Below are 27904 nucleotides of genomic sequence, written 5' to 3'. Positions count from 1 at the left end.
ACAGTTCTACTGTAATCCTATTACAATTTTACTGTAATTTTACGACAATTTTAATGTCATAAAATTACAGAAACCCTATAATGGAATTACAGTAACAGTAGTTTTATTTTTCAGTAGCTTAAGAGAACCTCCTAAATTGTAATTTCACCAGTAACTGAATTGATTATGCATACTTTGGCTTTTGCTAGCAGTGAAAGTGGAAATGTCAATATTAAACTTAATTTAACAAACTTGCAATAAATGTCAGTAATTTTTGTAACTTCAAGGAAATAAAAAAAACAATACTTTTTAAATTGACTTTATTTCATTGTCAATTTAAAACCAACAAACGACAATATAAGAAAATATACTTTTTAAAACAACAGCAACATTTGCTTTTTACATAAATGTCAAAAAGTATTGCAAACTAAATGTAAAAATACTCTGGCAAGAATTGATGCAAAAACATTCTAATTCATTCATTTTTTAAATCCATAACTCCCATAGTAATAACTTTATGATGCATACATCCTGGTAAATAACCTGGAAAATAAAAGTGCCAAATGGTCAAAGACTCCAAACAAACTGCCTGTCAACCAAAGGCAAGAACAAGGTAAGTTTGCCATGTAAAATATCCAGGGAGGATGGGAGGGAGGGAAGGAAGGAAAGGAAGGACAGTGGAATAAGGAATACAAGCATCTGTCAGTACTCTGTGGTCTTTCTCAAATTAATCCAGAACTGTAAAAATGTAAATCATATACTTTTGTACACTGCATAAGAACCCTTCTGGTACATATTTAACATTTAAGCCATTTAAAACGTCATTGACAGCCAAACAAAACTGACATGGCTCTTTGAGGAAACCTTCATAATATGAGCTATAACAACATTTAATTTCCCTTTGGGATTAATAAAGTATTTTTGAATTGAATTGAATTGAATGAACAAGTGCTGAGTTGTGAACACACATCTGAAAATGAAGTCCAGATCCAGATCCTGCTGCTGATTTTATTAAATTCATTAAAGGCTTGCTAGGGGATAAAAGGAAAAATGTGTCAACACGTGAACTGTACAGAAGATTTAACTGCATTAATGACAAATACATGGCAAATACAGAGAGGAGGAGAGGGAAAAATATGGTGGACACTCTTTCTTTCACCTTATCTCATCTGTGTCTTCCTGTCCATGTCTAACTCTAACAGGCAGGCATGGGGACAGATACAGTGAGGGAAAGTCAAGAGAGAGAGAGTGAAACGGAGAGAGGAAGTGTTTTTACTGTATCTGTCCTCCTGTCCAACTAACATTGACAAACAGGAACAGTTTTTAATATCACTTTTCCTTTTGCTGCCTTTGTTCCTCTTTCAGGGATGAGGCCTATAGAGCACCTGAAAATAGACGACAGACATATAGCTCAGTGTTCACACTATCCATTTCTTTATATTAAGGTACATATTGCGGAATTCAGCAGCAAAGAAATATATATATATTTGGATTGTCTACAACCACTACAGACGAAAAAAAAACATAATTGTGAAAAGTTTAGATCACTTGAAATATATGTGAGCACTCATTTGATTGTTAAGCTACGACTAACGTGTAACAAAAAAACACACAGTTGAGGCATCCTGCCGAAAGGTGGGAGGGTAAAAAGGGCATGAATCTATGTCTTTTCAATTTCTAAATGTTAGTTGCCACCTAAAAAAGCAAGAAAGAGGAAAAACAAATCAGCCAACTGTACTATAATAACGCAGAACCAATATCTTTTTGTCACACCCCTTAAACTCTAATAACGTAACAATAACCTATTACTAAATTAAAAGGAAAGAGAAACTAAATATATATTTTTAAATATAAGCAACAGCTCAGTATCACTTCAGCCATCTTTTACAGAAGGACAGCCTAAACTCTGACATCAAATTATCGGACTGAGATGCGCTTAACTCTGACAACAGATTATGTTTAGGATGGGTGCACAGCAGAGTAAACTTTCTGATTAAATGCATTTGTTAAGCATAGCGAATTAAGTAATTTTTTCTTTGGTAGTGCATGGCAACTAAATTTGATTGATCACAGTAACAGGATCTGTCTGGTTCGCAATCAAAAAATACCACAATGCTAGTTGCCTGAACATAAGCAATAAAATGCAAATTATTTTTAGAAAGAATAATTGCAAAGCTAGTTTAACCAAGGAGATTAACACACAATTGTCTGGATTAGGCTCACTTAAAAAAAATCAGAGACCCAGTATGCCAGATTTAGTCACAGAACATGGCAGTTTAAGGCTTTTGTTGGACCTCTGTGCTAGTCACGGATTCTCCATAATGAACACCATGTTCAAACATAAGGGTGTCCATCTGTGCACTTGGCACCAGGACACCCTAGGCAGGAGGTAATGATTGACTTTATTGTCGTATCATCAGACCTTCGGCCACATGTTTTGGCCACTCGGGTGAAGAGAGGGGCTGAGGTGTCCCCTCGGGGATCAATAAAGTATCTTTGAATTGAACGGAATTACCACCTGGTGGTGAGTCGGATCCGCTGGAGGAGGAGAAAGCCGAACAGACTTGGCAGGCCCAAGCGCATAGTGAGGGTCTGCTGGGAATGCCTGGCGGAGCCCTCGGCCAGGGATGTATTCAACTCCCACCTCCAGGAGAGCTTTGACAAGATTCCGGAGAATGTTGGAGACATAGAGTCCGAGTGGACAATGTTCTCCGCATCTATTGTCGATGCTGCTGCCCATAGCTGCAGCCGTAAGGTCTGCGGTGCCTTTTGCGGTAGCAATCCCAGAACCCGGTGGTGGACACAAGAAGGAGTCCTATCGGCTGTTGTTGGCTTGTGGGACTCTTGCGGCGGCTGACGGGTACCGTGAGGCCAAGCGTGCCGCGGCCCGGGCTGTGGCAGAGGCAAAAACACGGGCCTGGGAGGAGTTCGGTGAGGCCATGGAGAAGGACTACCGGATGGCCTTTAAGCAATTCTGGCAAACTGTCTGGCGCCTCAGGATGGGGAAGCAGTGCTTCGCCAACACCGTTTACAGTGGTGGTGGGATGCTGCTGACCTCGACTGAGGACATTACCGGAAATACTTTGAGGATCTCCTCAATCCTGCCATCACGCATTCCCTGGTGGAAACAGAGGCTGGCGACTCGGGGTTGGACTCTATTATCACCCAGGCTGGTGGTTAAAAAGCTCTGCGGTGGCAGGGCTTCAGGGGTGGATGAGATCTGCCCTGAGTACCTCAATTCTCTGGATGTTGTGGGGCTGTCATGGTTGACACGCCTCTTCAACATTGCGTGGCGGTCTGGGACAGTGCCTCTGGACTGGCAGGCTGGGGTGGTGGTCCCCCTTCATAAGAAGGGTGACCGGAGGGTGTGTTCCAACTACAGGGGGATCACACTCCTCAGCCTCCCTGGCAAGGCCTACACCAGGGTATTGGAGAGGAGAGTCCGGCCGATAGTTGAACCTCAGCTTGAGGAGGAGCAGTGTAGTTTTTGCGCTGGCCGTGGAACACTGGACCAGCTCTATACCCTCTACAGGGTACTTGAGGGTTCATGGGAGTTTGCCCAACCGGTCCACATGTGTTTTCTGGACCTGCAGAAAGCATTCGACTGTGTCCCTCGTGATGCCATCCGGTCCCTGTACAAGCGGAGCAGGATTTTTGTCCGCACTAAGTCGGACCTGTTCATAACTTTTATGGACAGGATTTCTAGACACAGCCAAGGGCCGGAGGGGGTCTGGTTTGGGGACCAGTGGATTTCGTCTCTTCTTTTTGCAGATGACGTGGTCCTGCTTGCCCCCTCTAGCCAAGCCCTACAGCATGCGCTGGGGCGGTTCGCAGCCAAGAGTGGAACGGCTGAGATGAAGATCAGCTCCTCCAAGTCAGAGGCCAATATTAGTGTCGGCTAATAATGTAACCACCATAATGTAACCAGATGAAAACCCCATTGAGATCAAGATCTCATTTGTAAGGGGGACCTGGGCATAAAGTCTTCAGCAAACAATTTGCACAATTATTATTTCATATTTATAAAAATTAAGAGCATCTACACTGATTAATAGATTCACACTGTTTATTTCTAAGAATGGTTTGAAATAATTTCAAAGAAATCAGATCCACTATCTTGAGTTCAAACTGGAGATGATTCCATGCTGTGGGAGCCATAGTGCTAAATACTTGTTTCCTTTTTTCCATTCGAACACTTGGAACAAACAAAAGGAAAATGTTGTTGGAGCTGAAGTTAGCTTTAGCAAACTTATAGAAGTGCGAGAGTAGCTCAATATAACCATATAAAATATGCTTTTGTCCACTAACAGACACAAAAATGCAATAGAAATATTTAATTAAAAAGGTACTTACGCGGTGAATGTCCCTCTTGGCCCCGCTTTCTAGCCTGCGAACATTCGCCTCCTGCTGAATAACATCCCACAATGCAACTGAACATTTTAAATTTACAGTACAGCTTTGCACGTGATCCAGCGGTCCAATTAAATCTCATATTCTTTCCAGATTTCTATTCACCTCAAAGAGTTGTATTTTCAAAACCCAGCCACCTTACTGTAAGGTTATGATGTTTCTAAATAGGGGAGTTAACAATAACACAGTCATGAAGGAAGAAATTTTTAAAATGGAACCAACTTACCTTCATGAAGTAAAGTTTTAGTGATAAAGATGAAGTTCAGTTCACTTAAAATGAAGAAATCATTTAATATAAAGGAATTGTTCACTAACACCTCACAATTATCACAGCCGCTTGGGGCATTTTGTCACTGAGGGTCAAAGAAGAGGCAAGCATCCAGATGTTGCTGTGCTCCATCCTATGTCTATAGCTGAATCCTCAGTAGCAGCTCGGTAACAAAAGATGAAGTGGATCCAACAGTGTTAATGTTCTACAGCAGGAAGAGTTAAGAAATTTACTGCAGGAGAGGCATGAATAAATCATGTACATGATAGTCCATTAAGTCCTGAATCTCACCAAAACACTGCCTCACTTCCCCACTTTTTGCCTGTAAAAATAAAGGAATGTTTTCGTTACTTAGTTGGAATGTCTGATAGAGGGTAATGACTTGGGGCCTCATGTACGAAAGAATGTGCAGCTTTCATACTAAAAGTTTGCGGTAGGGAGAAATTCTGAAAGTTGAGGCACACTATAAAAATCAGATGTACGAAACTGTGCTTAGACATGTCACCGCACACGTAGCTTCATACATTCCAACTTGCGGTGGATTTCATGTAGCTGCAGGTGGCACTTGGACCACCCTGTCCCCGCCCCTAAATACATATGCAAAGTAGTATAAGTAGCCGGAAGTCACCCTTCACGTGTCCAAATAACCATAGCAACAGTGCTGTGACAGTCAAAGAACCGGTTCCTGTCAGCAGAAAAATGCTAAAAGAGACTTTGTATACACCCCATGAGGGATGTTTGTAGTGAAATACAGTAAACAACTTCTTTAATTACATCATTGACTCAACCTGACTGAAATCAAACATTTGTTGGCTCGAATCCGTTTAGTTCTGCAATGTGTATATCTAACCAAACGGCGCTATATAGCTGCAGAACCGAGCTCAATCATAGCTCAATGCTGATCATTATAATGACATGAATATGCCTCCTATAATTCTATTAGGAAGACTGTCACCACACACACAATGTGAAGTACTTTAAATCTTTACAACTATACAGGATGTCACATAAAGAAATGAAAATGACCTAGAATCCAGCCATCGCACATGGAGGTTTGTTCCCAACAAAATTATTATTGGATTAATTATAATTATTTTCATATTATAGAGGAAGCATGAGTTGAAGAGGCCATCGTGCCACTGCATTTGCGCATCACAAATAGATTGCACATATATTGAATTGGTGACCTTATAGCAGTATGAGTGGGATGAGTGTTAAATACCCGACCTGTCAGTCAGCTCCATCTGAAAAGCTCCGGTTGAAAAGACCGTAGCATAGTTGGAACTGGAACAGGCACCGGTGATGCATGGTTCCTACTGGTTTCCCTCTGTAACACTGAGGCCAGCTTCATGCAGAGCTTCAAAATAAGTGCTCTGGGCAATCGAAACCAGCTGATAAGCCTTGCATCATCATGTGCCAGCAGGTCAGTACAATCTATGAATATAACGCTCCCTCCAACTTCTTCCATTGGCGATGTCCTCCAGCTGTGCCAAAGCTGCCATTGTTCCACAAAAACGCGCAACTTTCCGCAGCTGTATATGTATGTATTTATATATACACGTGTGATTGTCTCCAGCTTGTCCACCTTAGGAATTATCAAACCTGACTTGTTTGGAATTAATCTGCTGATCCAACACCATTTTCTTTTTCAGAGAATGAAAGTGTACCTTAGACCATTCGCATGCATTTTATGCTCCTCACGCCCAGACCGACCCGCATTTACATCAGCAGGTGATAAAAACACAGGAAGTTTTACAGTTTACATCCGACTGACGTTGTTTCCATCATTTTCCGAGGTGTATTGTGTTATTGTATGAGGCAAAATGTAATTTGGTTTGATCGCTCAGGTTTGAACCATAAAAGCTCAAACTCATGAACAAAGCATCAGGTTTGATGCTCCATGAATTAAACTAAAAAACAATGGAGTCATGTTTCAGTGTATTTAGGTGAGTTTTAGTTTTCTGTAGTTTATCATTGTCAATTGAAAAACTTTCTGTGGCTTCTGCACATTTGCATGGATTTACTTACACTTTCACGCAATGTTAATTTTTGTACATGCCAAGTTGTGCGTAAAACGTATTCTTCGAACATAAGGCCCCTGGTGTTTGACTTATTGGCTGACAGAATCATAGACTAATAGAGTCACAAAATACTGACAACTTAAAGGGGAGCCTATTGTGCAAAATTAGCTTTTTGATAATTTTTATACTACCATTTGGGTCTATAATGCTTCTACAAACAGTCTAAACACAAAAAAACATTTAGCCATTTTTTTGGTTTTAAGTGAATGTTTTATTTTTTTTTTATAAAAGGAGTGTTTTCAAAAGCTGTTTAATTGTGACATCACAATTACACTGGCACCTAGCAATGTTACCCGAGTCCCGCTCCTGACTAGCAACTGAAGCGGTGTTCCACCCACTTGATGTTTAGTAGAGAATTACGTATTATTAACACAAGCTGTGTTATGCGTGCTTTACAGTAGCTGCCCTCAAAGGCAGATGTTCTGTTGTTGGCTGCAAATACCCACATGTGTCCATGTACATTCTTCCCCTGTTGGTTAATAGAGATTTGTGGCTGGATTTTTTTTTTTGAGGGCAATGTTCCAGTCAACATTGCCGAAGACTGATCTAGTTTGCGCGAATCACTTCACCACAGACTGCTGCGAGAACTCACATCGTTACACGTCAGGATTTGCAGAAAGATTTAAACTAGAGACAAATTCAGTCCCAAATGTTCGTGGCAAATCTGCAGATGACTGAAATGTAAATACAGGTCCTTCTCAAAATATTAGATAAAGTTCATTATTTTCCATAATGTAATGATGAAAATTTAACATTCATATATTTTAGATTCATTGCACACTAACTGAAATATTTCAGGTCTTTTATTGTCTTAATACGGATGATTTTGGCATACAGCTCATGAAAATCCAAAATTCCTATCTCACAAAATTAGCATATTTCATCCGACCAATAAAAGAAAAGTGTTTTTAATACAAAAAACGTCAACCTTCAAATAATCATGTACAGTTATGCACTCAATACTTGGTCGGGAATCCTTTGGCAGAAATGACTGCTTCAATGCGGCGTGGCATGGAGGCAATCAGCCTGTGGCACTGCTGAGGTCTTATGGAGGCCCAGGATGCTTCGATAGCAGCCTTTAGCTCATCCAGAGTGTTGGGTCTTGAGTCTCTCAACGTTCTCTTCACAATATCCCACAGATTCTCTATGGGGTTCAGGTCAGGAGAGTTGGCAGGCCAATTGAGCACAGTGATACCATGGTCAGTAAACCATTTACCAGTGGTTTTGGTACTGTGAGCAGGTGCCAGGTCGTGCTGAAAAATGAAATCTTCATCTCCATAAAGCTTTTCAGCAGATGGAAGCATGAAGTGCTCCAAAATCCCCTGATAGCTAGCTGCATTGACCCTGCCCTTGATAAAACACAGTGGACCAACACCAGCAGCTGACACGGCACCCCAGACCATCACTGACTGTGGGTACTTGACACTGGACTTCTGGCATTTTGGCATTTCCTTCTCCCTAGTCTTCCTCCAGACTCTGGCACCTTGATTTCCGAATGACATGCAGAATTTGCTTTCATCCAAAAAAAGTACTTTGGACCACTGAGCAACAGTCCAGTGCTGCTTCTCTGTAGCCCAGGTCAGGCGCTTCTGCCGCTGTTTCTGGTTCAAAAGTGGCTTGACCTGGGGAATGCGGCACCTGTAGCCCATTTCCTGCACACGCCTGTGCACGGTGGCTCTGGATGTTTCTATTCCAGACTCAGTCCACTGCTTCCGCAGGTCCCCCAAGGTCTGGAATCGGCCCTTCTCCACAATCTTCCTCAGGGTCCGGTCACCTCTTCTCGTTGTGCAGCGTTTTCTGCCACACTTTTTCCTTCCCACAGACTTCCCACTGAGGTGCCTTGATACAGCACTCTGGGAACAGCCTATTCGTTCAGAAATTTCTTTCTGTGTCTTACCCTCTTGCTTGAGGGTGTCAATAGTGGCCTTCTGGAAAGCAGTCAGGTCGGCAGTCTTACCCATGATTGGGGTTTTGAGTGATGAACCAGGCTGGGAGTTTTAAAGGCCTCAGGAATCTTTTGCAGGTGTTTAGAGTTAACTCGTTGATTCAGGTGATTAGTTTCATAGCTCGTATTAAGACAATAAAAGACCTGAAATATTTCAGTTAGTGTGCAATGAATCTAAAATATATGAATGTTAAATTTTAATCATTACATTATGGAAAATAATGAACTTTATCACATTATGCTAATATTTTGAGAAGGACCTGTACATATTGTTGTGTTTTTCGTTTTTGTTTTCACGTGTACAAAGTGCTGGTTGGGGGATGTGGCCAGATACAGCTAATTTGCATAAAAGTGACAGAGCCCTAAAAGGAGCTCAAAAAACGGGTAAGTGAGGAGGTGAAATCTCATCATCTGAGAATGATTTTGTGCGAAATTAAAATTACCATGTTTTGTGTACCATATAGATCTAATCCGAAAGGTTTGTAAAAGGAAGTATAATAGGTCACCTTTAATCAAAAAATACAGGGCAATAGCCCATGGCAAGCCCAGGAGAAAAGACTGTGACGCCCTGCTGCACACACTATTACCATCTTGTCCCATTGCAGTTTCTACTCATGACATCATAGATGTTTGTATCAGTTTGAGTTGCATTTTAGGTTTGCTTTTCATATTTTATCATTTTGGTATACATCCATAATTAATAATACAGGAGCTGTGATCCTTTTCCTTGAAGGAGTCAGGGACATCCATACAGTCTTATAAGATGCATAATGGATCCTGACAGTAAGGGATAAAGTGTTGTGTATAATATAATTATGTAAAGCTGCAGATATGATCTATTTGATGTAAAAGTTGTGTTTCACAGGTTGGTGTCTAAGCTGACACTAGCAGACATGAACATCTTGCTGTTTCGCTGTGAAGCTGAAGAACAAGAAGACGGTGGAGGCTGTTACAGCATACCAGGCTGGGAGAGCCTGAAGTATGCAGGACTACAAGGTTCACTTTAAACACATAAAATCATTTTCTTACCAAATCAAGTTTCTCAACTGTATGCAATGTCTCAAAACCTATGAAGCATGAGTTTTATGTCTTTTGCAGGTCTGATGTCAGTGTTTGCAGATATCCGTCTCATCAATGACCTGGGTCATCCTCTGTGTGCTAACCTCAGAGAAGGAGACTGGCTCATAGACTTTGTCTTCAACAGGCTGATACACAGAGATGGACCTCTGGCACAGGTGAGGTTCACTAGCTTTTAACAGGAAATTCACTATGCTACAAACACTACGGTATACTTCTCTTTGCACTGAAGTTCAATTTCTTTTACATGTTTGCAATGAATTTCTGCTTACAAATCCGTCATAGAGGCCAGATCTGCAGAGTGCTTGACTGATAGTTGTCCTTATAGTAGATTCCACCACCTGAGCTGTGGATCTCTGCAACTCCACTGGAGTTACTTCAGTTGAGTTCAGTTTATTTGTTTCACAACAACAGTTGTCTCATTTGTGTACAAAAAGTAATCTCAGTTCAAAATTCCAAGTCAATTACATGCAATCAAGTTGATCCTTGTTATCAAACAAGGTAGACAAATTCAGTAAATTATTGAAATTGATTTTAAAAAAAAATTCTATCTATGGAAACCCGGCAGACTGACTTATAGCAATCCTTCCTCCTGCACGAGCATATAGTGATGGTGAACTGTCTTTTGCATTGTGTCGTTGACTTTCACCTCATAGTTCCTCAATGATTACGGAACCATTGACTCCACCATTATGTCCATTAATGTTATACAAGGCAATCTGAGCATGCTGTCTGAGCCTTCAGAACATAAAACTGGGACTGTGGAATCAAAAGGGCGTTCCTTACATCTCAAAACATTCACATAAGTGGGATTTTCTGCAGGCTGAGCAGCTGCTTCTGGCTTTGCTTTATGATGGTTACGCTTATTATGGTATAAACCCTTGCACTTCATAATGGTTATGGGTTGAAGGTCACGGAAAAAAAGGACTATCCGAAAGGGATTTTTGATTTATGCCGTCCTTTCCTGACCTGTCATTTTAGGTGGATGGCCATGTTTTGGTAGGTTTGCAGTTGTCCCATACTCTTTCCATTTTCAGATGATGGACTGAACAGACTTCAATGTTCATGGTTTGGGATATTGTTTTATATCCCAACTCTAATTTAAACATCTTCAAAACTTTTTCCTTAACCTGTCTGCTGTGTTCTTTGTTTGGTCTTTATGATGCTGTTTGTTCTCTTAAGGTTCTCTAACGGGCCAGAAACCGTTAAACTCTGATTAGATTATGCACAAGTGGATTTATTACAGTAATTTACTGCAGTAATTGCAAGACCTATTGAGGATTAGATGTTTTTATTATACCTTCCGGTAGTCTTGATAAACTTTATCAAGACTACTTAGGCACATGATGGCCTCTGCAGCAGACCATTCTTTGTATTGTTGTTTCTGCAGGTGGGTCATTGGTTTGGGGCCATGTTTGACTACCTGAGGCACTTCCCTCGATACCTCATCCCGTGTTACTTTGACGCCATCCTGGTGTCGGCTTACACCACGGCTTTGGATGCCACATTCAAACTCATGTCAAGGTAAAATCTTTTTGGGTTGTATTTATACCATTTTGAGGTTTGTATTGACAGGTCTGTTGATATATGATGGAATCTGAAGCTTGCATGTAAAAGTGTTGTTGCTACAAAGGGAGAACACAGTGAGTGAACACATTACTCTCTTCGAACAGCTTCGTCGAGAAAGGTTCCACATTTGTCCATCATCTGGCGCTAGGCTCGGTTCAGATGTGTGGTGTTGGACGTTTTCCGGCTCTGCCTCCCATTTCAGCAAAAGTGCAGGGCGTCCCATACCGCATCAGTCCCATCACTGGAGAGAAGGAGCAGTGCTGTGTCTCACTGGCAGCAGGTGTCATAGAAACAACGCTTTGTCTATAGAGTAAAAGAATGCTTATGATCAGAAGGAATTATTTTATTTGTTTCTTTTGTCTGAATTTAAAATTTAAAGTCAGATAACACAGGTGTTTTTGTCAGTTGTTTTACATAACTGATATTTCTTTAGGTCTTCCCCATTTCTCTGCTGGGATTTTCCGTTGCTGGGGCAGAGACACTTTCATTGCTTTCAGAGGACTCATGCTTATCACAGGGAGACACAGTGAGGCACGGTATGGTTGTGATAAGAACAAACACCTAATTTATAGAGGACTCATAGAACGGAGCTGTACAGTAAACCATTTTATTTTGGTATCCATAGCAACATCATCCTGGCATTTGCTGGGACTCTACGTCATGGTTTGATCCCCAACCTGCTGGGAGAGGGTCACAGTGCTAGATACAACTGTAGGGATGCTGTGTGGTGGTGGCTGCAGTGTATTCAGGTACACCAAAGATGGATGCAGGAAAACAGAATATAAATTCATACTGCAAATGTCATTCACTATGGCAGGCTTCAGTTAGCAAATATACAAATGAAAAACTGCCTCTAGTAGGGTTTATTGACTTTGTTTTTCTCTTAAGGACTTCACCAACCTCGTTCCAGAGGGACATGAAATCCTGCGTTGCTCAGTCACACGCATGTACCCCACAGATGACTGTGAGCCCTGCAAACCTGGGGAGGTGGTATGTATACACAGTACAAAATCTCTCCTTAATTGGTTACAATTCCTGTTTGAAAAGCTGGTCAAAAAAGCCGTAGTCTGCCCTCAAGAGTCTCCCAACTGTTTGCTTTTACCATTCATTAGCTGTCACTGTTTTACCTCCACTAGGGGTTTCAGACATTGCAGTTGCATATGATTTGAGGATTCAAGGTTCAAAAATCATGTACTTGTCTATGTGCCTGTGCAGGAACAGCCATTGTGTGATGTCATTCAGGAAGCACTGCAGCGCCACCTGGAGGGTATTTCCTTCAGAGAGAGGAATGCTGGACCCAAGATAGACATGAACATGAGGGATGAAGGTAACAAACGAGCAGTAAGACTAAGGTGATAGTTTACCATGTTCATGCTGTGACTAGTGTTTGTATATTTGTTTGTGTGTTTGATTATACAAAGTACTATTTCATCAGTAAATTACTAAATGCATATGATGTGGACTGTACATTTGATACCGCTGGTTGATTAGTGTGTTACCACTCTTAAGAAATGATGGATAACATGAGCACTATTGTAACCTAGTTCTGATGCATTTCCTTTATTTGAAATGTGACAATAACTTGTTAAACAATCATCATGCAAAAAGATTTCATAGTATAATTTAAAATAGTGAATATTGCAATGATGATCAGTTGTGATAAATCATCATTTTCCATTCCCCTCTTTCTCTTTTGTCATTGCGTTCCATTCAACAATCAGTATTGTGGGTAAAACCCTACTGTAGATAAACAGATGCTAGAATTTATAGGATGGAGTAGGGGTACTTTTTTTATCATGACTGTATTTCTCAGAAAAACTAACCCTCCACTGTTCAGCAGAAACCATCCAGGTTTAAGGCACGATTAGATCTCTTTCATCTTTATAACTCATGTTTGTATAAACAGTGTAGATAAAATGTTGCTTAGTATTGGCACCTATACAGAGACCCTGTCTTAATGTTAAAATGCTCCCCCTCTAGTTGTAGTTGATATCTATCAAACACTAATGGAGGTATTGCTGCCAATTACTCCATATACTATTTCAGAATATCCTTTGTTGTCTTTGGGACAAATTGAGAAAAATCTATCTGGTCTCTGCATTGAGCAATAAATATTTGTATAAAATAGAAAAAAAGAGGCAGTTTGCTAAAAAGATAAAATAAAAACATGTACACAGCCTCGGAGCTTCGCTCTCTCTTTGTTTTTGTATTTTGTGTGTTTTTATGTCTTTCGAGCCACGGTACTGTGGTCTCATTCAGTAGAGAGGGACTTCTCAATATCAGAGAGTCCTCTCTTGGGATTTTTTCCACATATTTCATCAATCCGAGATTCACTGAGCTCCTGGCAAGCGGAGCTGCGGCTCTATACGGAATACTGCGCCAAAAGCGTCGAAGGGGAAAGCGTGCTGGCGCGTTGGTAAAGCTCCGCAAAAGAGGACTTCGCACACCACTGCCTTCAATCCACCTGGCAAATGTCCACTCTCTAAACAACAAGATGGACGAGCGGCTTCTCCTCACCGGTAAAAGCTCAGACCTCCGCGGATCAGCGGTTCTCTGCTTCACCGAGACATGGCTGAGTGAAAACATCCCGGACCGCGCACTGCTGATGCCGGGCTTTCAGCTGCTCAGAGCGGATCGCAGCGCGGAGCTATCGGGGAAGAAGCGATGAAAAACATCTTGCTGAGCTGATTACAGACATGGAGAAAAAATACACGGACTCTTTCATCATAATACTGGGAGATTTTAACAGAGCAAACCTCTCCCATGAACTCCCCAAATACAGACAGCATATTAAGTGTCCCACCAGAGACAAAAACACACTGCACCATTGTTACACAGCTTTAAAGGACTCATATCATGCTGTTACCAGGGCTGCTCTGGGTTTTTCGGATCATTCTCTAATCCACCTCATCCCAACCTACAGACAGAAACTAAGAGCTTCCAAACCCAAGGTTCACACTGTTAAGAAGTGGACTGAGGAATCAAAGCAGATGCTACAGGCCTGCTTTGAATGCACAGACTGGACTGTTTTTGAAACTTCAGCCACTGACCTAAACCAACTAACTGATGTGGTGACATCATACATCAGTTTCTGTGAGGACATGTGTGTGCAGACCAAGACCTTCTGCACCTTTGGGAACAACAAGCCATGGTTTACTCCACACCTCAGGAATCTTCGCAGGGAAAAGGGAGAAGCTCACAGCAGTGGAGATTGGGCGCGGTACAGGCAGGCCAGGAACAGACTTACAAAGGAGATCAAAGCAGCCAAGAGAAGCTACAGTGAGAAGCTTAAGAACAACCTTTCTACTGGTGACACTTCAGCTGTATGGACCGGTCTGAGAAACCTGACTGCCTATAGGAGCCCCCCCACCCATCCTGAACAGAGTCGTCTCCTGGCCAACCGTCTGAATGGCTTCTACTGCAGACATGACAAGAAGCCATTCACACCTCAAACCATCCCCTCCACATCCCATTCAGGAACAAGTTCTTCCCACAAAGCTACCAACCCCCCACCTTCAGATCCTCTGCCTGCACTAAGGATCTCCGAGGAAGATGTAAACAGGCTCTTTCAGCTCATGAAAACAAAGAAAGCTGGAGGACCTGATAATGTCTCCCCATCATGCCTGAAAGCCTGTGCAAATCAACTCGCTCCGATTTTCACCCGGATCTTCAACAAATCACTGGAGAAATGTGAGGTTCCCTCCTGCCTCAAACGATCCACCATCATCCCGGTTCCCAAGAAACCTACCATCCTAGGATTAAATGACTACAGGCCTGTAGCCCTGACGTCTGTGGTCATGAAATCCTTTGAGCGGCTGGTGTTGAAGCACCTGAAAGACATCACAGGCCCCCTGCTGGACCCCCTGCAGTTTGCTTACCGAGCAAACAGGTCGGCAGATGATGCGGTTAACTTAGGTCTACACTACATCCTGCAACACCTCGACCACCCAGGGACGTACGCCAGGATCCTGTTTGTAGACTTCAGCTCGGCCTTCAACACCATCATACCAGACATCCTCCACCAGAAGCTCACCCAGCTCAACGTCCCAGCCTCCACCTGTCAGTGGATCAACAACTTCCTGATGGACCGACAGCAGCAGGTGAGACTGGGGAGCATCTTCTCCCGATCCAGATCAATAAGTACTGGTGCCCCCCAGGGGTGTGTTCTATCCCCACTCCTCTTCTCCCTGTACACAAATGACTGCACCTCATCGGACTCGTCCATGAAACTCCTTAAGTTTGCAGATGACACCACTGTCATTGGACTGATCCAGGATGTTGATGAGTCTGCATTCAGACAGCAGGTGGATTGGCTGGTACACTGGTGCTCAGAACTACCTTGAACTGAACCCACTCAAGACTGTGGAAATGGTGGTGGATTTTCGGAGAACACCACCCCCATACACCCCCCTCACCATCCTCAACAACACTGTATCGGCCGTGGACTACTTCAGGTTCCTAGGAACCACCATCTCTGAGGACCTGAGATGGTCTTCACACATAGACACTGTTCGAAAGAAGGCCCAGCAGAGACTGTACTTCCTGAGGCAACTCAAGAAGTTCAACCTTCCACTGGAGCTGCTGGTCTTCTTCTACACTGCCATCATTCAATCTGTCCCGTCTTCATCCATCTCAGTGTGGTTTGGCTCATCCACAAAACAGGACAGGTCCATACTGCAATGAATAATCAGGAATGCAGAGAGAATAATCAGGGCTGACCTTCCCTCCATCCAGGACTTATACAGGTCTAGGGTCAGGAAAAGAGCTGCTAAAATCTCTGCAGACCCCACACACCCTGCACATAAACTGTTCAGAGCTTTACCTTCAGGCCGCCGCTACAGAGCACTGTTCACTAAAACCAGCCGCCACAGAGACAGTTTCTTCCCCCAGGCTGTTTATCTGTTGAACGTTCAATAGAGTACAAAACAACAGCATACAGATGTTGCAAATGCACCTTTTTATTATATATGTGTATATTGTACATTGTAAATATGTATATTCTGTAATACAAAAACAAAACCAAAGAGCAAAGTGGACCGGAGTCAAATTCCTTGTTTGTATGTACGAACTTGGCAATAAAGCTGATTCTGATTCTGACATTCATACTGATTGTACATTTCCATTATTGCACCTCTTTTAAATTCTGGCTGTATTTCTGTTGAATAGAAACTGTTTGGGAACCTGCTGGGCCTTGTATGTAATTGCATCAAAGTATGACTACATAAATGGACTGGTTTGAATTTGATTGATTTGAATTGAATTTCGTAGATTCTGCAAACCTGCATATGTATTGAATTGTTTAAGTGCCTTGAGATTAGATCTGTTGTAGTTTGGCATTATATACATAAATTGAAGTGAAATAGATCATCATATCCTTTTCAGGATTCAATGTGGTTGCTAAAGTGGACTCAGCTACAGGTTTTGTGACCGGAGGAAACCGCTTTAACTGTGGTACCTGGATGGACAAAATGGGGGAGAGTGACAGAGCGAGGAACAAGGGGATGCCTGCTACTCCGAGGTAACTCCCACAGACACAAGAGTTAAGTTGCAGAGTGCTCAGAAGCCTCTTCCTATTTCCTCTGACTGATGGCACATTCCATTCAATGGCAGATTGTGGATTTTAGAACTTTTATCTGGTGTTTTGTATAGATGTTAGATCTAAAATGTTTAATCAAAGTATAACAGAATTGGATTGATTCACTGTAGGTATGACCATATCCTTGGAGCCTTTGGAAATATTAGCAAAAGGCTCATTCTTAAGCTCTTAAGAATAAAATGTGAAAAGCTTAAGATGTAAACCTTAATTTAGTTTTTATTTAACTACTACAACATCCAGTTACAAGATGTAAATCAGGTTAGGGCAACACCTCAATGGACAGAAGTTCTTGCAAGCATGATGTGTTGGTATTACCACAGTGAGTACAATCAATGGCATCAACAATAATGCTGCTTTTAAACTCTATTTTGTCTCTAGCTGGCAATGATGTCACACCCAAGCTGGGAACATTCTAGTTGTAGGTCAGAAAACTGAGGGATTTGCGAGATATTATAATTGCTAGCTGCTATTCATTCATAATTCCTTCCTTCATTCATTCAGATTTGTGTGGTCAGGAACAGCACATGGTCAGTTACAAAGCAATTGTTGCCATGTGCCTAGCTGCCATCTAATTTGCAGACCCAATCCTTATTGAAAAGTACTACAACAAAATACATTCATATATAACATTTGTTTGCATTTACAAATGTCCTGATATCCAGTCCATTTATTATGGTCTGAAGAAGCAGGTTCTTTAGAATCCTGCTACAGATGTCATTTGCAATTAAACATTTAGAACACAATGATTAGAAATGAACACCAACAGCCTTATGTTCTGATGAACATATCCTTAAGACAGCAGGAGCTTTATAGGCTACTGTAGGCTATAAACACTACCCTGCAAATGCATGCTCTGTGTTTGTAGTGTTTTCACATGAAACTGGCTGTGAGCGAGCTTGTTTTACACTGATACATCTCTGAAAGGTTGTGTCCATCGTCTGACCTCCACTTGTTTTGCAATGTTTTTGAGGTTAAAATACATGGCAACTGATTTTTATAATCAAGACGGTCTAGAAAATATCTTACCATAAAACAACTGTTGTGCAATAATATGCTCAAGTCTGCGCACTGCGGCATGTAATAAGAAAGAGTTGTGGCTTGGAGAAGTGTTTCATTAGTGGCTCAATGACATCACAGGGATTCCAAATATGACTCCTCCTTCCTAGGCTGTACAAAAGTAGGTTAATGCAGTGCATTTAGGCATTCAGCTTTACCATTCTGTTTGTTGGTGTACAGCCAACTCTTATGTTTTACAATACAATGAATTTATCTTCCAACGCTGTTTTGAATTATTGCCGTAATTTCAAAAAGTTCAAAAAGCCAGATTAAAGCTGTTTTTCTTGACTGAAACATTAAAGGGGAAATTACTCAAGAATTTAAAGTTATTTGCTGCCAAACTGACTTGCTGTGTGCTTGTTGTTTTTCCAGAGACGGAGCGGCAGTGGAGATAGTCGGTCTCAGTAAATCAGTAGTTCGTTGGCTTGTAGAACTGCAGGCTAAAGGACTGTTCCCCTATGACGGAGTTAAGGTGCACAGAGATGGTAAGGAAAAAAATATCTCACAGATTTCCACATACCAACTGTTCTACATGTTCCTTCTGACTGAACAGAATAAACTCTTTTGTGCTTCCACAGGTACAGAAGTGTTCATCTCTTACTCTGAGTGGAACCAGCAGCTTCAGCAGTCATTTGAAACTGAATTCTGGGTATCTGAGGACCCACATGACCCCAATGAGAAGCACCCTGATTTGGTGCATAAAAAGGGCATTTATAAAGATAGTTATGGAGCTTCCAGTCCCTGGTGTGACTACCAGCTGAGGTCCAATTTCATCATTGCAATGGTGGTGGTATGCAAAAAGCAGCATCTATATTCCACTTTACTCTGTAAAACTGGTTCATCAAAAAATGAAGACCCGCTGTGTTTGTTTGACAGGCTCCAGAGCTGTTCACGTTAGGAAGAGCCTGGAAGGCTTTGGGAGTAGCTGAGAAAAAACTTCTGGGGCTGCTGGGAATGAAAACTCTTGACCCAGAGTAAAGCTTTTTCTTATATTCAAAGATCTACTTAATGTTCCTGCTTGCTACATTAAAACACTAGCCACTGGATTAATTTGAAAATTTTAGAGTAGTAATATAAGTTAGCATAAACCTACTATTCTTTTTATGTTGGTTTCCTTTTTTCCAATGATTCTGTTGGACATGGTGTTTGACAGTGTCTGTGTTCCCTTAGTGACATGGTGTACTGCGGTGTTTATGATAATGCACTGGATAACGACAACTATAACCTGGCAAAGGGCTTTAACTACCACCAAGGACCTGTAAGTAACACAAACACCCTGCTGCTGGTGTGTTAGTGGCCACACGTTATATCAGTGTTGATTAGGGCTTTAACAGTACATATACAGGTTCATCTCAATAAATCAAAATTTAATTGAAAATTTATTACAGGAACTCAACCTCATTTTCTAGTTCCATAAACGACCCCGTGATATAGTTAAAATGTTTGTTTCTGTTCTGTTCTCTCAGGTTTACAAGTAATAGAAAACACAAAATAATTTTCTCAGAAACTCAGAATCTTACTTAAGAGCAATATCAAAAGGATTTTTAATTCAGAAAGATGGCCACACTGGAAATTATGTCAATGTTCTTTACAGTATATACACTCAATAATTCCATGAATTTCGGCATCAGTGTGGCGTGGAATGAAGGAGATCACCCTGTGGTTTTGTTGAGGTTTAATGGAAGCCCAGGTTGCTGTAATGGAGACCTTCAGTTTCCTTCATGTTGGTTGTGGTGTCTCATCTTCCTCCAGACGACAACCCATAGATTCTCCTTGGGCTTTATGTCAATCGCTGTTATACCATGGTAAAGAAGGTATTGGTACATATTTGGTTGTGTGGGGAGGTACCAAGTCCTACTGGTCACTTAATTTTGTAGGCCATAAAATGGACATAAAAAAACAAAAACTCACTTTTATTGCACTTATAAAATATTTAACTTTTCCAACTGAAGACTAAATATGAGTTTGAAGTGAATTTCTTGAACTAAGTTTTTGATGATATTCAAATGGGCTGCACGGTGGTGCAGTTGGTAGCACTGTTGCCTTGCAGCAAGTAGGTCCAGGGTTTGACTCCTGGCCGGGGGTCTTTCTGCATGGAGTTTGCATGTTCTCTCCGGGTACACCTGCTTCCTCCCAAAAACATAGGTTAATTAGTTTCTCTAAATTGCCCTTTGGTGTGAATGTGTGTGTGTGGTTGTTTGTCCTGTGTGTGTCTGTGTTGCCCTGCGATGGACTGGTGACCTGTCCAGGATGTACCACATCTCCCGCTCATAGACTGCTGGAGATAGGCACCGGCTTCCCCGCCACTATGAAAGAAGCGGTAGAAAATGACTCACTTACTGACATGCATAAAGATGCAGCTATATAGAAACACAGATGTTTCTGAGGCTTGGAATCCAGAGCAACTAAAATCTATAAACCTCATCAGGAAAAATGTATTGAGATAAATACTAAGGATGGCACTGCAAACATTTTTATTTAACAAGTATTTAAATTCCGAGGGAAAAACAGTCAAAAACAGTCCAACAGTAGCAGTGCATTCACTTAAAACTCTTTTTGTTAACAGGAGTGGCTGTGGCCTGTCGGCTACTTCCTCCGTGCTAAACTGTTCTTTGCCAAGAAGTTAGGGGAGGAGACCTACTCGAAGACAGTCACACTGGTGAAAAATGTTCTGTCACGACATTATACGCACTTGGAGAGGTAGGAATTTTTTAGATTTTCTTTTTTTTATTCTGATCTAATGGCATTCACCCTTCATCATAATCTAAGTGGCTTTTTTAATCCTGTGGTGCCTCAGGTCTCCGTGGAAGGGTTTACCAGAGCTGACCAATGAGCAAGGCCAGCACTGCCCCTTCAGCTGTGAAACCCAGGCCTGGTCTCTGGCCACTGTGCTGGAGGTGCTTTATGATCTGTAGAGGTCCCATCAAGCTGTGAGCCAGTCACTTCCTCTGGTATCATAACAGTGCTTTCTTGTAGTAACTTTAAATTAAAAAAAATTAAATTAAAGAAACAATAACATAAAATCAGGCAAGTTTTCGTTTTCTAGGGTAACTGTTGTATGGTAACAAGGTTTTTTGTCAAAGCATTTTAAGGTGAAGCCTTTTTCCACTTTGAATATTCTTGCTCATGGAATCTCCCTTATGCCAGTTTGATCCAGGTGATTTTTTGAAAAGCAAATATTAAAATTTTATGGAGGAAAAAAAAACTTAAGGACCAGAACGTAAAACCCTACACATTCTTTTTGTTGTTATTCCTGCTTGAACCTTCACTGATTCTTCTGTTGGGACAACCTGTCTCTTTGTTGAAGGCCTAAACAGCTTTTCATTGGCTGCCACATTATTGTACGTTTTGACAGAAATAACACTGAAAGGAACCTGGGCTGTTATCAGCCTTTAATGGAGCAAACAGGATGTATACTTAAAGTTCACACCAACACACGTCAGACCAGCTGAATAATACCACATTAAAGGTTTACTTTGTACATCCCCCTAGACAGATGGTATGAACAGAGATGCCTCTCTTTATCGTAAGGAAACGAAGCCAGCGATGCAGATTGTTTCTTAGCAACGTTTTCTGTGCATTTTTAGTGTTTTTACAGGATTTCCTTGCAGATATAACGATCAGTTTTATGTGTGCAGTGAATTTTATTTTATCCTGAACTCTTATTTTTCCTTCATATGTAGGATATTAGTAATGATACTGATCTGAGTCCACACCTGCAAAGGTACAAGGCTGTATATTAAACACTGAAACAGGCGGCTGTCAGCTAATACATGCTAACGTTTTGTTCTCTTAAGTCTTCTTCTGACCTGCTGAAGAAAGCTCTATTTTCCATCTACCTTTTTGGTGAATTTTAGAATTAACGTTTAGCAAATTAAGTAAATCCAAACTCATAAATAACCAGAGATTAGTAAAAACATCTACCATCTACAATCTTTGTATGTTTTCATCCTTCATGTTGTATGAAAACCTTATTTTTCTGTGATTCTATTGTTGGATGTCCCAGCGGAAAGCTAAACTAGTAAGACTAATGTTCTCCACATGTTGTACCACACTGAGACATTGTTTTAAAAGCAGAATCAGCTGTTATGGTGATGACATTTCAGAACATTTACACACTCTTGTGGCCACATACAGTCTATGGTAATGTAAAGCATGTTTTGTAATGTTTCATTTTAAAGCAGTCCTCTGGTTAGTCACTGTTGTACACCTTTACATTTATTTAAATGTTTGACTAAGCTGAGCACTACAGTGTCTACATGTAAACCACAGAACACAGTCCATAACATTGGAGTACATATTACGCAGCAGGTCACACCATCAACAAAAAGGACACATTTATTGGTGAACTTGTAAAAAGCATTAAACAAATGAATATTCTCAGCAGCACCATATTGTCACTCAGAAAAATCCAACCTTGAACTTGAGTAGATTTGAGTGGGAAAACGTCCCATGTTCAGAAATAATATTTTTAATAAAGTCACTGGTGGCGCAAAAGAAAAACTGGCATCTGCTTTTCCCAGAGGAGCAGCACAATCTTCTACAATATTTCACACAATATGAGCATACTGAGAATACTAACCATTCTAGATGGTCCAGAGTTGTGGATCTTGTCTGATACTTTTTTTTTTTTTCATCTTCCACCATTCTTAGCTTGAGGTATTCTCCCACATATTCAATCTTTGTTTCGCACCAGGCCCACCTGGAGTTTGTGTTCCCAAAAAGCTCAAACTTGGTCTCATATGACCAAGTAGAGTTTAATAGACTATATGTTTGTTTGTGATAGTAGAATGAATAGGCTTTTCTGTTGTAGCTTTACTCCTTAATTACAGGTTGACATGTAGGTAGCATCTAATTGTTTATGAGGAGACTCTGTGACCCTTTGCTGTAGTTTTCTAACAGTGAGGTTTGGTTACGGAATATTGCACCAGTGCTGAGTCTATTAAAAATATTTTTTTCTAAATATTGTTTCCCCGCTGAAAGTATGTACATTCAACGTTGGATTTTTTTCAAAACGTTTAAGCGAGTTTACCCTGCTGCAATCAAATGGGGATTCATAAATGTGGCCAAAAGTGAATATAGTCGGACACCCTCAGTCAAGATATGTTTAGCATTTTCTTCCTCTACAGCACCATTTTCTGAATAACGTCTTAGTTCACCGAGTTGCTTTAAGATGCAGGAATTTGTAGTTGACAATTAGACCACTGGACCCATTTCTCACAATCTGATGTAACTAACTCTTCACCTCAAGCCTTTAAATACTTGTCAGTAAATCTGTTTCCTGCAACACAGGACTTTCACTTCACTGCAGCTCTACTAACAGTGTATCTCTATCATGACAGTTTCCCAAAAAGCAGTTAGATTTTCCTCTTTTCTTTCCCCATATCCCAATTTAATGGAAAACAAACTAAAGTCTTGGTTTTCATGAAGTTGTGCTCAGATACGGTCTAACCTTTGTCCTACAACCACTTCATGTGATCTCAGACTTTATTTTAGTTTTTATGGAGAGCTGCTGGCTGCTATGGATGCGGTCCGCTGCGGCATACATCTGGATACTATGCGTTGATGTTAACTGTAAACAGTAGATGGAGAAATGCTGAATAAACTGTTACATGACTAAAATGTTGTGTTTATGTGTGTTCATATTTGCTTTTTTAACATTTTTATTAAAATTACAGTATACAATTATACGTATACATCTATTGATACGTTCAACAGTATAATACTGACGAGACAGTGCATAACAAGAAAATAAATAAAAAATAAAATAAAAACATTACAATGCACCAGCTTCAGCCCTTTTTTTTGCTTTTTCAACTGAAGGAAGAAAAAAAAAAAATAAATTAAATTATAAAATGAGACTACAGAGTAAAACCCAACCCCCCCTTCCCATTTCAGCTCACCAAAATCAACCCAAAAAAACTCTTAATCAGATATGTACACCCATGTTCTTAACCAAAAGCAAAAAATCACACTCACGGGCACCTTCAGTTAGGTAAAACCTCCAAGTTTGACAAATTAACCCTATGTGCAACTTTAAATTGAATCAGACTAAGACAAGCACAAGAGGAAGTCAATCGAATTCTGTCAATGGCGTTATCCCAGAGCTCTTCGCTCAGCTGAATTCCCAACTCATTATCCCATTCAATTTTAATTTTAACACTAGAGGGTGTGTTCCAACTACAGGGGGATCACACTCCTCAGCCTCCCTTGTAAGGCCTATGCCAGGGTATTGGAGAGGAAAGTCCGGCCGATAGTCAAACCCCGGCTTCAGGAGGAGCAGTGTGGTTTTCGTCCCGGCCGTGGGACACTGGGCCAGCTCTATACCCTCCACAGGGTACTCGAGGGTTCATGGGAGTTTGCCCACATGTGTTGTGTGGACCTGGAGAAAGCATTCGACTGTGTCCATCATGATGCCCTGTGGGGAGTGCTCCAGGGGTATGGAATTGGGGGCCCTTTACTAGGGGCCATCCGCTCTCTGTACAAGCGGAGCAGGAGTTTGGTTCGCATTGCCGGCACTAAGTCGGACCTCTTCCCGGTGCCTGTTGGACTCCGGCAGGGCTGCCCTTTGTCACTGGTCCTGTTCATAACTTTTATGGAAAGGATTTCTAGGCGCAGCCAAGGGCCGGAGGGGGTTTGGTTTGGGGACCAGAGGATTTCGTCTCTTCTTTTTGCAGATGACGTGATCCTGCTGGCCCCCTCTAGCCAAGACCTACAGCACGCACTGGGGCGGTTCGCAGCCTAGTGTGAAGTGGCAGGGGTGAAAATCAGCTCCTCCAAATCCGAGGCCATGGTTCTCAACTGGAAAAGGGTGGCTTGTCCTCTTCAGGTTGGAGGGGAGTTCCTGCTTCAAGTGGAGGAGTTTAAGTATCTCAGGGTCTTGTTCACAAGTGAGGGAAGAATGGAGCGGGAGATTGACAGACGGATCGGTGTGGCTGCCACAGTAATGGGGACTCTGTGCCGGTCCGTTGTGGTGAAGAGAGAGCTGAGCCGAAAAGCGAAGCTCTCGATTTACCGATCGGTCTACGTTCCTACCCTCACCTATGGCCATGACCTTTGGGTCATGACCGAAAGAACAAGATCCCGGATACAAGCGGCTGAAATGAGCTTCCTCCGTAAGGTGGTCGGGCACTCCCTTAGAGGAGCTCGGCCATCCGGGAGGGGCTCGGAGTAGAGCCGCTGCTCCTCCACATCAAGGGGAGCCAGTTGAGGTGGCTCGGGCATCTATACTGGATGGCTCCTGGACGCCTTCCACGGGAGGTGTTCCAGGCACGTCCCACCGGGAGGAGGCCCAGGGGACGGCCCAGGACACGCTGGAGGGGCTTTGTCTCTCGGCTGGCCTGGGAACGTCTGGGCTCCCCCCGAAGGAGCTGGAGGAGGTGTCTGGGGAGAGGGACGTCTGGGCGTCTCTGCTGAGTCTGCTGCCCCCGCGGCCCGGTCCCAGATAAAGTGGAAGACGACGAGAACGAGCACTAGAATCAACCCTTAGAGTTAGAATAAACTATAAATCTTTGAAGTCAGGCCTTTCTGAAGCGGATTATATGCAATAATATTTTCCCAGGGCTGTTCAGGGGGAACAGAAGGAAAATTTGGGAAACATTTAGAGGCAAGATTCCGAATTTGTAGATAATGGAACAAATGTGTACCAGATAAATTATATTTGGAAGACAAATTAGCAAAACTATCAAATACCCCTGATGTGTATAGATTTCTTTCTTTTTTTTTAATATACCTCTATCATACCAAACTGAAAAAGATGAATCCGAAAGAGATGGAGGAAACAAATGGTTTTTAATCATGGACCACAAAGAAGAGGCAGCAACAAACTTAAAATGCCTTCTAAATTGAAACCAAACTTTCAGTGTATTAAGAACAATTTGGTTATTAGTGTATAAAGAGGGTTTTATAGGTAAGGAAGAAAACATTAGACCCGCTAATGAGGACCCAGTACAAGAAGATAGCTCCAATCGGCACCAAGGCAAACGGGACAATTTTAACCAATAACATGTATGTGAGCAGCCCAATAGTACGATTGAAAATCAGGCAATGCAAGTCCTCCGCTGAGTTTGCATCTTTGCAGCAATGTCTTACGAACCCGTGGAGGTTTCCCTTTCCAAATAAAGCCTCAAATTAACCTATCCAAGGAATCAAAGTATTTTGGCAGAAAAAGAGGAATGGACTGAAATAAAAAAGAAATTTAAGTAAAATATTCATCTTGACGACAATAATCCTAACCAAAAGGGAGAGAGGAAGATTACGCTGTGTATATCAGAAATTGTTTTTGTAATAAGAGGGGAGACGTTAGCTGAGGCGAGGCCAGATAAGGAACATGTCACATTTATACCAAGATACTTAAATCCTGTGGGACTAATTTTAAAAGAAAAGTCAAGAGTGTTGAAGACCACAAGCAGCAGTATTTATAGGAAAGCATTCACTTTTCTCCAAATTCAATTTATACCCTGAAAAACTAAATTATCTAAAATACGCAAAAGTAGCTGGATTGGATACATATAGCAACAAATCATCTGCATACAAAGACAATTTGTGTTCTGTACCATTTCGAAAAATCCCACCAAATGATGAGGATGCACGCAATGCGATGGACAAAGGCTCAATTGCAATGGTGAAAAGTAAAGGCGACAGAGAGCAGCCTTGGCGTGTTCCATGACCTAGAGGAAAATAATTGGAGTATATATCATTGGTATGGACACTAGCTTTGGGAGATGTGTAGAGAAGACGAATCCAGGAAACAAGTGTATAACTAAACCTGAACCTCTTCAAAACCGCCAACAAATATTACCACTCCACCGTCTTTTCAGCGTTGAGGGAAATTACTGAAGAATACTTTGAGTAGGTTATATTGAAAAGGGTGCGTGTGTTAAAAAAAACAATTGACGCCTTTTGACAAAGCCGTTTTGCTCTTCAGATATAACTGAAGGCAGGACTTTCTCCAAACGAGAAGTAATCAACTTGGCCAGCACCTTTACATCGGCATTTAACAAGGACAACGGTCTGTAAGAACCACATAAGGTTGGGTCTTTGCCTTTTTTGTGAATTAAAGCTATATTACCTTGTGTCAACGTTGGAGGTAAAGTCTTGATATCTAATGATTTGTTAAACATAGCCAATAGTAGTGGTGCCAATTTTTCTATAAACGTTTTATAAAATTCAATGGGAAACCCATCAGGACCAGGGGCTTTATTTGACCACCGCTTTTATTGAATTTATTACTTCCACAAGGCTGAGTGAAGAATCCAAGCTCCTGGCAATGTCCATATCAATAACCGAAATCGAAAGACTTTGAAGAAATTCTTCCATTTTATTTTTGTCTGTGGGAAATTCTGATGAATATAAAAAAGAATAAAATGATTTAAAAGTGGCTTTAATTTCAGTAGGATCAGTTGTAGTTACAAGTTGGGCGTTTTGAATACTAGATATTATTCTAGAGCTGGCCTGACGCCATAGCTGATGTGCCAATAAATGGCTAGCCTTGTCGCCGTGTTCATAATATGAACTTCGACTATATAATAGTAAGCATTCCCCTTCTCTGGTAGAAATTAAATAAATTTCTGATTGAACACCGATACGCTCTTTAAATAATTCAGGTGAGGGATTTATGGCATATCTTTGATCAAGCTTAGCAATGGCAGTTGCCAATTCAATTAGCCTTGTGTCTTTTATTAGAAAGAGATGTGTAATAAATTATTTGTCCTCTGAGATAGGACTTAAGTGTCTCCCATAGCAGTGAAAGAGAAGTAAAGTCATTCTTATTAAACAGCAAAAACTCATCAGTTGCATTAGAAATAAAGTTGCAAAATTCTTCATCTGCCAATAAAAGAGAATTAAACCGCCATAAAGGCCGACTACATTTGTGGAAAGTCGACTGAATATCTAATAACAATGGTGCGTGATCTGCACTACAT

General features: G+C 41.3%; 1 protein-coding gene across 2 annotated transcripts in view; it reads left to right on the top strand.

Annotated features, from left to right (window-relative positions):
* agla (amylo-alpha-1, 6-glucosidase, 4-alpha-glucanotransferase a) overlaps positions 1 to 23603 on the top strand; it is a 90801-nt gene extending 67198 nt beyond the window's left edge. For both annotated transcript variants that reach the window (XM_047367754.1, XM_047367753.1), the window contains exons 21-35: positions 9549 to 9679; positions 9782 to 9918; positions 11151 to 11284; positions 11434 to 11609; positions 11763 to 11865; positions 11955 to 12078; positions 12218 to 12319; positions 12545 to 12656; positions 16712 to 16847; positions 18354 to 18466; positions 18560 to 18771; positions 18858 to 18955; positions 19152 to 19239; positions 20548 to 20681; positions 20779 to 23603. In XM_047367754.1, the coding sequence (XP_047223710.1) occupies positions 9549 to 9679; positions 9782 to 9918; positions 11151 to 11284; positions 11434 to 11609; positions 11763 to 11865; positions 11955 to 12078; positions 12218 to 12319; positions 12545 to 12656; positions 16712 to 16847; positions 18354 to 18466; positions 18560 to 18771; positions 18858 to 18955; positions 19152 to 19239; positions 20548 to 20681; positions 20779 to 20896 (1918 nt within the window). In that variant the 3' untranslated portion in view covers positions 20897 to 23603. The remainder of the gene's footprint in view (positions 1 to 9548; positions 9680 to 9781; positions 9919 to 11150; positions 11285 to 11433; positions 11610 to 11762; positions 11866 to 11954; positions 12079 to 12217; positions 12320 to 12544; positions 12657 to 16711; positions 16848 to 18353; positions 18467 to 18559; positions 18772 to 18857; positions 18956 to 19151; positions 19240 to 20547; positions 20682 to 20778) is intronic.
* The last annotated feature ends 4301 nt before the right edge of the window (positions 23604 to 27904 follow it).

Source organism: Girardinichthys multiradiatus, chromosome 6, assembly GCF_021462225.1.
Source record: "Girardinichthys multiradiatus isolate DD_20200921_A chromosome 6, DD_fGirMul_XY1, whole genome shotgun sequence".
NCBI classification, from domain to species: Eukaryota; Metazoa; Chordata; class Actinopteri; order Cyprinodontiformes; family Goodeidae; genus Girardinichthys; species Girardinichthys multiradiatus.
Note: the sequence above shows the minus strand (reverse complement) of the source record. Positions and strands in the feature narration are given on the sequence as shown.